Source organism: Salvelinus sp. IW2-2015, linkage group LG4q.2 (assembly GCF_002910315.2).
Source record: "Salvelinus sp. IW2-2015 linkage group LG4q.2, ASM291031v2, whole genome shotgun sequence".
Classification (NCBI taxonomy): Eukaryota; Metazoa; Chordata; class Actinopteri; order Salmoniformes; family Salmonidae; genus Salvelinus; species Salvelinus sp. IW2-2015.
In genome coordinates, this window is record NC_036843.1 from 29,266,009 (window position 1) to 29,278,220 (window position 12,212).

Genomic DNA, 12,212 nt, shown 5'->3' on the forward strand with positions numbered 1-12,212 from the left:
ACCTAAGTATGGTTCCCAATCAGAGACAACGATAGACAGCTGTCCCTGATTGAGAACCATACCCAGCCAAAACATAGAAATACAAAATCATAGAAAACAAAAAAATGCCCACCCTAAATCACACCCTGACCAAACCAAATAGAGACATAAAAAGGCTCTCTAAGGTCAGGGCGTGACATTGGTGTGTGTGTGGTGTGTGTGCACACAAAAAATAGAAGCTAGAAGCTAAAGAAAACTCCCTGAGGCATACTTTTAAGTAGTTCAATTGCATTGTTAACCTTTACAATTAAGACCTGTATTGGTAGAAGAAGTAGAGGCTGAAATATTGTTTCTGCTCTGAAATATGACTAAAGATGATAATATGTTAATAAAGAGACGCATACAGACCGCTCTGCATGGCTCAGGCCTTTATGTTAGAATTTCATTAGACCAATATCCCTTACACAGTGATTAGAGGTGAACAGTTACCTTTCATTTCAAATTGACCTCCATCTCTGTCTTCATCTATTTCTCTCACTTCCTCTTTCTCTCTCTCTCCCTCCCCTCGGTCTCTCTCACTTCCTCTCTCTCTCCCTCCCTCCCCTCTATCTCTCTTCCTCTCTCTCTCCCTCCCCTCTATCTCTCTTCCTCTCTCTCTTTCCCTCCTCTCTCACTATCCTCCTCCCTTTCCCCCTCTTTCGCTCGCTCTCTCTTTCACAAAATGTCTCTTTCACAAAATTTCCCTCCAAAATCCAAAGTGAGGTTGAACTGAAACTGGGGATGAATAGAGGAACGGAGCTGGATAGAGATGTTACCTCCAAGCTTTTATTTAATATGGTAAAAGCGTCTGGAATAATTTGTCAAATGCCTTCATTTTGTTTTCAGACATGCTTTTGATCAATCCATATGAAAATCTCATAGAATTTACAGACTGTTGAAATAAGAGACTTTTCTCTCTAGTCTCAAGACTTCTCCATGCATCACTCTCTCTCTCTGATTATAAACACGCATCACTATCTCTCTCTGAGTAATAACACACATCACTATCTCTCTCTCTGAGTAATAACACACATCACTATCTCTCTCTCTGAGTAATAACACACATCACTATCTCTCTCTGAGTAATAACAMACATCACTATCTCTCTCTCTCTGAGTAATAACACACATCACTATCTGTCTCTCTCTGAGTAATAACACACATCACTATCTCTCTCTGACTAATCATTATGCGGTAAGGGTTCATATTCACCAGACAGCTCTCATTTCTCATTGTTGGTCATCATTATGCGGTAAGGGTTCATGTTAAAATCACTTCACTGATCTGTTGTATTGATAGTTCAATACGAGCTCATATTTAAAGGGTCCCAGGGGTCCTGTGTTCTCAGAGGTGTCATATCCAGGTGACCTTGTGAAGAGGCAGTTCCACATATAGTAGATTAATACATTCCATAATAGCATCATAATGGCCACGAAGCTGTAATTAGATTAATACATTCCATAATAACATCATAATGGCCACGCAGCTGTAATTAGATTAATACATTCCATAATAGACATCATAATGGCCACGCAGCTGTAATTAGATTAATACGATTCCATGAATAGACAATTCATAATGGGCCACGCAAGCCTGTATTAGATTTAATACATTCCATAATAGCACATAATTGGCCACACAGCTGTAATTAGATTTAATACATTCCAAAATAGCATCCATAAGGCCACGCAGCTGTAATAGATTAATACTTCCATAAAATAGCATCATAATTTGGCCACACAGCTTGTTAATTAGACTTAATTACATTCCATAATAGCATCATAGAATGGCCACGCAAGCTGGCTTAATTTAATTAATTAGCGATGTCCATAGAGCATCATAATGGCCACGCAGCTTGTATTAGGATTTAATACATGTCCATTAATAACATTCATACATGCACACAGCTGTAATTAGATTAATACATTCCATAATAGCATCATAATGGCCACACAGCGTAATTAGATTAATACATTCCATAATAGCATCATAATGGCCACCGCAGCGTGTAATTAGATTAATACATTCCATAATAACGATCATAATGGCCACAGCAGCTGTAATTAGATTAATACATTCCATAATACATCATAATGGCCACGCAGCTGTAATTAATTAATACATTCCATAATAGCATCAATAATGGCCATGCAGCTGTAATTTAGATTAATACATTCCATAATAGACATCATAATGGCCATGCAGCTGTTAATTAGATTAATACATTCATAATAGCATCATAATGGCCCACGCAGCGTGATTAGATTAATACATTCCATAATAGCATCATTAATGGCCACGCAGCTGTAATTAGATTAATACATTCCATATAGCATTCATAATGGCCACGCAGCTGTAATTAGATTAATACATTCCAAAATAAACATCATAATGGCCATGCAGCTGTAATTAGATTAATACATTCCATAATAACATCATAATGGCCACACAGCTGGAATTAGATTAATTACATTTCCAAAATAGCATCATAATGGCCACGAGCTGTAATTAGATTAATACATTCCATAATATATATTGTTATGGCCACGCAGTTTGTAATTAGATTAATTACATTCCATAATAACATCATAATGGCCACAAGCTGTAATTTAGATTAATACATTCCATAATAACATCAATAATGGCCACACAGCTGTATTAGATTAATACATTCCATAATAGCTATCATAATGCATGGCAGCTGCTAATTAGATTAATACATCTCATAATAACATCATAATGGCCAGCAGCTGTAATTAGATTAATACATTCCATAATAGCATCATAATGGCCACGCAGCTGTAATTAGATTAATACATTCCATAATAGCATATAATGGCCATGCAGCTGTAATTAGATTTAATACATTCCATAATAGACATCATAATGGCCAGCAGCTGTAATTAGATCAATAACTATTCCATAATAGAGAAACTCATATGGCCATGGCAGCTGTAATTAGATTTAATTACGATTCCATAATAGAATCATAATGGCCACACAGCTGTAATTAGATTAATACATTCCATAATAGCATCATAATGGCCATGCAAGCTGTAATTAGATTAAATACATTCCATTAATAGCATCATAATGGCCACCAGCTGTAATTAGATTAATACATTCCATAATAGACATCATAATGGCCACGCATGCTGTAAATTAGATTAATAACATTCCATAATAACATATAATGGCCACACAGCTGTAATTTAGATTAATACATTCCATAATAGAATCATAATGGCCACCAGCTGTAATTAGATTAATACATTCCATAATAACATCATTAATGCCACACAGGCTTGATAATTAGATTAATACATTCCATAATAGCATCATAATGGCCATGCAGCTGTAATTAGGATTAATACATTTCCATAATAACATCATAAATGGCCACACAGGCTGTAATTAGATTAATACATTCATAATAGACATCATAATGCCAACAGCTGTAATTAGATTAATTACATTCCATAATAGATATTGTATGGCCACGGCAAGTTTGTAATTAGATTAAATACATTCAATAATAGACATCATAATGGCCACACAGCTGTAATTTAGATTAATAACATTCCATAATAGATATTGTTATGGCCACGCAGTTGTAATTAGATTAATACATTCCATATAGACATCATAATGGCCACACAGCTGTAATTAGATTAATACATTCCTAATATATATTGTATTATGCCACGCAGTTGTAATTAGATTAATACATTCCATAATAGACATATAATGGCCACACAGCTGTAATTGATTATACATTCCATAATAAAGATTTGTTTATGCACGCAGTTGTAATTCCAACCCTTTCGCTGGTGTTTGCAACAAGTGTTTTCCCTACAAGTCTCTGGCGGGTTGACCCTAAGAATAGCACCAAAGGGTTATAATAGCCTGATTTACAGATGTAAAGGAGGGAGAGAACAGGAGGGAGCAATGAGTGATCAGGATCGATACGTATGTGTTTCCATTCATATGATAGGGAGAAAACTGTGAAATGGTCATACAGACTTGACACAGCAAATAACTACAGAAGTCATATATATATATATATATAAGAATAAAAGAGAGAGAGAGAGAGAGAGAGAGAGAGAGAGAGAGAGAGGAGAGAGAGAGAGAGAGAGAAGAGAGAGAGAGAGAGAGAGAGATGACGAGAGAGAGAGAGGTAGGAGAGAGAGAGAGAGAGAGAATACAATTTCTATTCTGGCAATTCAACTTTAACGAAGATTTGACACAGCAAATAACTATAGCAGTTGATATAGGTGAGAGTGACAGAGAGAGAGATATTCTGGTCATTAAACTGTAACGCTGGGTTGCCTTGGGCAGAGTAAGGTTCCCAGAAAAACGGCAGAAACCACATCAATTTTTCAACAGCATCAACAATACAGTCTTTACCACAACTTCCCCTAGAGCCTTAAAGGGGAAACACTGGGATTTAGAGCACAAGCTAGATTTAGTTCCTAAAGTGTTTCCATTCCATTTTTGGGCTCCTAAATGGCGCTGCAGTCTAAGGCACTGCAGTTCGGTGCAAGAGGCATCCTCCTCTGTGTTAATCCCAAAACAATCCTACGTGTTAATCTCCACACCAGCCTACGTGTTAATCTCCACACCGGCCTACGTGTTAATCCCAACACCGGCCTACGTGTTAATCCCCACACCGGCCTACGTGTTAATCCCCACGCCGGCCTACGTGTTAATCCCCACACCGGCCTACGTGTTAATCCCCACGCTGGCCTACGTGTTAATCTCCACGCCGGCCTACGTGTTAATCCCCACACCGGCATACGTGTTAATCCCAACACCAGCCTACGTGTTAATCCCAACACCAGCCTACGTGTTCATCCCAACACCAGCCTACGTGTTCATCCCAACACCAGCCTACGTGTTAATCCTAACACCAGCCTACGTGTTAATCCCCACACCAGCCTACGTGTTAATCCCCACACCAGCCTACGTGTTAATCCCAACACCAGGCCCAAATCAATGTATGTGTTAATGCACACACAAACACAAATACACAGTCATAAAACACACACACACACACAAGCACGCATGCAAAACAAAGGCTTCCACTTACCTCTCTCGCAGGTACGTGACCAGTACCCCGTGCCGGTACAATCACAGATAAACCGGTTCCATCCCTCCTTGCAGACGCCTCTGTTCTTACACGGGTAGCTCTCACACTGTTTCCCCACCACTTTGTTGCACGACGGCTTGATGCCGGCGCCGTTCTGGGCCTCAGCGATCTGTCGGATGTCCTTGCTGCGCCCGTCGATGAAGAGGTCGCGCACGCAGCCAACGTAGCCATAGTTGAGCATGGCGGTCCACAGCTCGGTGGGCAGGATGAGGTTGGCGCGGTCTAAGGGTAGACCACCTAGGTACATGTCCCCCTCCAGGTCCAGGATCTCACTCTCTCCGCTGGCCATGAATGGAGTGCGCCGGCTGTTGACTGAGATGGTGCCTGGAGAGGGGAAAGTAATACAGAGAGGGTTGTACTGTAATATAGAGAGGGTTGCACTGCAATCTAGAGAGGGTTGTACTGTAATATAGAGAGGGTATCAGTGTGGGTTTGTATAGCCTACCCCGGCTCACTGAGAACCCCGCTTACCTCCCCCGGAGCAATATTCTCGCTCCATAACTCCACTACCAGTGTGGGTTTGTATAGCCTACCCCGGCTCACTGAGAACCCCGCTTACCTCCCCCGGAGCAATATTCTGGGGATCCTGGAACCTGCCAGGGATGTATTTCTCAGCTCCCTCATTTTTGATCTGCAGCCATCTTCTTTCCCTTCGGATCGGTCGAAGATAGCGTATATTATTATGCTAATGTAGGAAAGGGAGCTCTACAGGGCTAAGGCAGTTTGGGAGCAACAATTCGTCCTTTGTAGTCATTTGGAAGATTTAATGGCAGAGGTGTGGAAGGTGTTCGGATCTCCGGTATCTGGGAGAGAGGCGGTCTGAAAACTACTTGAATTACATCAGAATTCCCGTAGTGTGGCAGACTACGAGGTAGATTTTCGCACATTGGATGCCGAGAGTGCCTGGAATCCGGAGGCCCTGTTCGATATATTCTTTCTCGGACAAWCAGAGGAGATAAAAGATGAGCTAGCTGCTCGGAAGTTACCGTGGGACCTTGATTCCCTCATCGCCCTTACCATTAGGATTGATGGACGTGTACGGGAATGCAGGCGTGAGAAGAGGTCAGATCTCGGTCACACTCGTTCATCCGCTGCTGCTTGCTCACCTCYGAAGGAATTCGGAAGTCCCCGAAGGCTGCATTTCTGAGAAGATCCAAAGCCACCCGAGTTCCCTCGAGAATCATTGGCTGATGGATGAGTTGCATACACTGGAGCCTATGCAACTGAGCAGAGCTAGATTATTGCCTAGGGAACGTTCACGTAGGCTGAGCTCCAACTGTTGTCTGTATTTGTGGTGCTTACAGAGACCAGACACATTAGTAGGTACGAGTACACTGATGAGTCAGACTGGGAATTCTCTAATTCTCATTACCCGTACTCAATTTTTTGTGATCCTGTTTCACCTGTCTTTGTGCTTGTCTCCACCCCCTCCAGGTGTCACCCACCTTCCCCCATAACCCCCTGTGTATTTATAATGTACATGTGTTTTCTGTTTGTCTGTTGCCTTACGTAATACCTTGTTGTTGCTGCTCCTCCTTACGCAATACCTTGTTGATGCTGCTCCTCCTTATCTAATACCTTGTTGATGCTGCTCCTCCTTATCTAATACCTTGTTGATGCTGCTCCTCCTTATCTAATACCTTGTTGATGCTGCTCCTCCTTACGTCATACCTTGTTGATGCTGCTCTCTCACCCTCCCCTCTCCCCATCTCTCAATCACTCCCTATTCTCACCTGTCTCTTATACACATCTAGATGTGTATAAGAGACAGACATAATACCTTGTTGATGCTGCTCTCTCACACTCCCCTCTCCCCATTTCTCAATCACTCCCTATTCTCACTCTCCCCCCAATCTCCTCCCTTTCTCTCCATCTTCAAGCCCATCTATCTCTTACTCTTGATCTTGAGTTTATGTGTGTGTGAGCTGTTGGATCGATTGCAGTGTAGAGCAGTGTATCACTCTGTGCCCAGTGGTGGTCCAACGGGTGTCTCAGAGGACATTAGAGATGCAGACAGACAGCCTGTTAGACAATGTTAGGGCTGCATAGGTGACTGTCATTGCAGCACACATTACTGAATTTGATCTACAACTCCCGCCACACAAACATGGGCAGGGGTACACATAGAAGAACACAGAAGCAAGTATACTAGCGAGGTCAACCGTGMWACAAAACAGTTTTCAACRTTCATCTATGTCTGAGGACGTCAGGAGATGATATGGAAACCACTAGGGGCAACAGTGAGCGCTGWTACCTTCAAGTAGATTTCGGGTTTGCTAGGGAAAGGGAAAAAGGATAGGGGGATACCTAGTCAGTTGTACAACTGAATACCTCAACTGAAATGTGTCTCCTGCATTTAACCCAACCCCTCTGAATCGGAGAGGTGAGGGGGGCTGACTTAATCGACATCCACTTCTTCGGCGCCATGGTAACCATGGGTTAACTGCCTTGCTCAGGGGAACAGTGGGTTAACTGCCTTGCTCGGGGGCAGATCGACAGATTTTTACCTTGTCAGCTCGGGGATTCGATCCAGCAACCTGCGTTGTGGATGGGCGTAAGCATCTACCTCCGATTCCAAAGGTTGTATGTAATCCCACAATAGAAAGTTGTTTTTAATATGTTTTGTTTTTAGCCTATCACAAACCTTAATCCTTACCTCAATCATTCGGACCAACCCCTTACCTAAAATATTCAGAGTTAATGCCTAACATTAATAACTTGGAGATAATGCATAAACTTAACCCTTAAAAACCCTAATCTTATAAAATCTCAGAGTTAGGCAGGAGGGGGCAGCAACAGGGGTATTAGGGTAAGGAGGCGGTCAGAAACAGGGTATTAGGTAAGATAGGGATCAGAAACAGGGTATAGGTAAGGAGGGGTTAAGAAACAGGGTATTAGGTAAGGAGGGGTCAGACAACAGGGTCTTAGGTAAGAAGGGGTTAGAAACAGGGTATTAGGTAAGGAGGGGGCAGCAACAGGGTATTAGGTAAGTAGGGGTCAGAAACAGGGTAATTAGGTAAGGAGGGGTCAGAAACAGGGTAATTAGATAGGAGGGTCAGAAAACAGGGTATTAGATAAGTGTATGTGTGGGCAGCAACAGGGTATTAGGTAAGGAGGGGGCAAGCAACAGGGTATTAGGTAAGGAGGGGCCAGAAACAGGGTATTACGATAAGGAAGGGGTCAGAAAACAGGGTATTAAGATAAGGAGGGGGCAGAAGCACACAGGGTATTAGATAAGGAGGGGGCAGCAACACAGGGTATTAAGATAAAGAGGGGGAGCAACAGGGTATTAGGTTAAAGAGGGGGGCAGCAAACAGGGTATTAGGTAAAGAGGGGTGCAGCAACCGGGATAATTAGATTAAGGAATGGGCAGCAAAATAACAGGGTATTAGGTAAGGAGTGGGCAGAAAACAACAAGGGTATTAGGTAAGGAATGGCAAGCAAACAAACAGGGTTTTAGGTAAGGAGGGGCAGCAACAGGATAATAGGTAAGAGGTAAGGAGGGGAAGCAACAGGATAATAGGGTAAGAGGTAAGGAGGGGAAGCAACAGGATAATAGTAAAGAGGTAAGGAGGGGAAGCAACAGGAATAATAGGTAAGAGGTAAGGGAGGGGAAAGCCAACATGATAATATGTAAGGAAAGGGGGCAGCAAACAGGGTATTATGAAAGAAGTAAGGAGGGGCAGCAACAGGGTATTATGAAAGAAGTAAGCGAGGGGCAGCAAACAGGGTAATTATATAAGGAGGTAAGGAGGGGGTAGCAAAACAGGGCATTATTATAAAGGTAAGGAGGGGGCAGCAACAGGGTATATATAAAAGGTAAAGGAGGGGGAGCAACAGGGTTTATATTTAAAGAGGTAAGGAGGGGCAGCAACATAGTATTATATAAGAGGTAAGGAGGGGGCCAGCAGACAGGGTAATTATATACCGATGTAAGGAGGGGCAGCAACAGGGTAATTATATCAAGAGGTAAGGAGGGGGCAGCAAACAGGGTAAAATTATATAAGAGGTAAGGAGGGGCAGCCAAACAGGGTATTATATAAGAGGTAAATAGGGGCAAGCAATAGGGTATTATGTAAGAGGTAAGGAGGGGGCAGCAACAGGGTATTATATAAGAGGTAAGGAGGGGACAGCAACAATAGTATTAATATAAGAGGTAAGGAGGGGGCAGCAAACAGGGTATTATATAAGATGTAAGGAGGGGGCAGCAACAGGGTATTAATGATAAGAGGTAAGGAAGGGGGTGCAAGCAACAGTGGTATTATATAAGAGGTAAGGAGGCGGCCAGCAACAGGGTATTATATAGAGGTAAATAGGGGAGCAAATAGGGTATTATGTAAGAGGTAAGGAGGGGGCAGCAACAGGGTATTATATAAGAGGTAAAGGAAGGGGGCAGCACAACAGGGTATTATATAAGAGGTAAGGAGGGGCAGGCACAGGGTATTATATAAGAACGTAAGGAGGGGGCAGCACAGGGTAATTATATAAGAGGTTAAGGAGGGCAGCAACTAGGGTTATTATATAAGAGGTACGGAGGGGCAGCAACAGGGTATTATATAAGAGGTAAGGAGGGGCAGCAACTGGGTATATGAAGGAGTTAAGCCAGCGGCAGAAACAGGGTATTATGTAAGAGGTAAGAGCGGGGCAGCAACAGGGTATTATATAAGAGTAATGAGGGAGCAGCAACAGGGTATTCTATAAGAGGTAAGGAGGGGCAGCAACAGGGTATTATGAAAGAGTTAAGCACGGGCAGAAAAAAGTATTAGGTAAGAGGTAAGAAAGGTCTAGAACATGTCGATATTCAGTCGCATTCAGAAAGTATTCAGACCCCTTGACTTTTTCCAAGCAGTGGCAATTTTGTTATGTTAAAAGCCTTATTCAAAAACACCTTTTTCTTCATCCAAATCTAGCATACAATACCCCGCATAATGACAAAGCAAAAATAGTTTACAAAAAGCCTTTGGCAACCTGTATTTGGGGAGTTTCTCGCCACTCTCTAGGTGCAGATCCTTTCAGCTCTCTCTTGGATGGGGACAATCGCTGCAGCAGACATTCAGGTCTCTCAGAGATGTTCAAATGCGGGTTCAAGTCTGAACCTCTGGCTGTGGGCCAACTCAGGACAGAATTAATATACTCGTCCCGAAGCCCCACTCGCTAGCGTTGTCTGGCTGTGTAACATCAGGGGCCTCCGATGGTGCGAATGTTGACCTTCCAAAGGACGACGACCCTGAGTACACAGCCAAGACACGCAGGAGTGGCCTTCGGGACGAGTATATTTAATGTCCTTGAGTGGCCCAGCCGAAGGCAGATTGAACCCGTGACATCTCTGAGAGACTGAAATTGTCTGTGGGCAGCGCGATTGTCCCCATCCAAGAGAGAGCTTGAAAGGATCTGCAGAGAGTGGAGAAACTCCTCCAATCAGGTGTCAAGCTTGTAACTATTTTTCTTTGTCATTATGGGGTATGGTGTATGTAAGAATTGATGAGAAAAAGGGTTTTGAATAGGCTTTTACATAATAAATTTGTGGGAAAAAGTCAAGGGTCTGAATAGCTTTCTGCCAATGCACTGAATATCGATCATTTCTAGGCCCTTTCTTACCTTTACTCATACTTTTTCTGCCCTGCTTACTCTTTCATAATACCGCTGTTTGCTCCTGCCTGCTTAAATAACCCTGTTGCTGGCTCTAATATCATATACCTGTGCTGTGCCCCTCCTTACTCTTTTTACATAATACCTGTTTTCTGCCCTGCTTAACTCTTTCCATAATACTCCTGTTGTGCCCTCCTACTCTTATATAATACCCTGTTGCTGCCCCTCCTTACCTCTTATATAATACCCTGTTGCTGCCCCTCCTTACCTCTTATATAATACCGCTGTGGCTGCCCCCTCCTTACGTCTTATAGTAATACCCTGTGCTGCCCCTCCTTACCTCTTATATAATACCCTGTTGCTAGGCCCGCCTCCTTACTCTTATATAATTACAGCTGTTGCTGCCCCCTCCTTACCATCTTACATAATTACCTCTATTGCTTGCCCCTATTTACCATCTTATATAATACCCTGTGCTGCCCTCCTTACCTCTTATATATTACCCTGTTGCTGGCCCCTCTTACCTCTTATATAATACCCTGTTTGCTGCCCCCTCCTTACATCTTATATAATACCCTGTTGCTCTGCCCCTCCTTACCTCTTATATAATACTATGTTGCTGCCGAGAGCGTAATTCGCTCCTTACCCTCTTATATAATACCCTGTTGCGCCCTCTTACTCTTACATAAATACGCCTATTGCTTGCCCCTATTTACCGTCTTATATAATACGCTGTTGCTGCCTCTTACCTCTTATATAATACCCTGTTGCTGGCCCCCTCCTTACCTCTTATATACCGTTGCTGCCCCCTCCTTAACATCTTATATAATACCCTGTTGCTGCCCCCTCCTTACCTCTTATATAATACTATGTTGGCTGCCCCTCCTTACCTCTTACTATAATACCCTGTTGCTGCCCCCTCCTTACCTCTTATATAATACTGTTGCTGCCCCCTCCTTACCATCTTATATAATGGCCCTGTTGCTACCCCCTCCTTACTCTTAATAAATACCCTGTTGGGCTGCCCCTCCTTACTTCTTTCATAAAGTACCTGTTGCTGCCGCCTCCTTACTTCTTTCATAATACCTGCTGTTGCTATGCCCCCTTCTTACATATATCAATGTTGCTTCCGCCTCCTTACCCTCTTACTATTATCCTGTTGCTTCCCCTCCTTACCTCTTACCTATTTACCCTGTTTTGCTTCCCTCCTTACCTCTTACCTATTAATTCCTGTTGCTTCCCCTCCTTACCTCTTACGCTATTATCTGTTGCTGCCCCTACCTTACCTAATACCCTGTTGTTGCTGCCATTCCTTACCTAATACCCTTTTGTTTCTGCCCATCCTTACCTAATACCCTGTTATTGCTGCCCATCTCCTTATCTTTAATATCCCGTTGCTCCCCTCTTTACCTTAATACCCTGTTGCTGCCCCCTCTTACGCTAATACCCTGTTGCA

At 42.9% G+C, this 12,212-nt stretch overlaps 1 protein-coding gene across 1 annotated transcript in view; it reads right to left on the minus strand.

Moving 5' to 3' along the window:
• LOC111963095 (neurexin-3a-like) overlaps positions 1 to 12,212 on the minus strand; it is a 583,289-nt gene that overhangs the window by 530,101 nt on the left and 40,976 nt on the right. Inside the window, exon 4 of the mRNA XM_070443314.1 lies at positions 5,108 to 5,491. Within this exon, the coding sequence (XP_070299415.1) occupies positions 5,108 to 5,491 (384 nt within the window). The remainder of the gene's footprint in view (positions 1 to 5,107; positions 5,492 to 12,212) is intronic.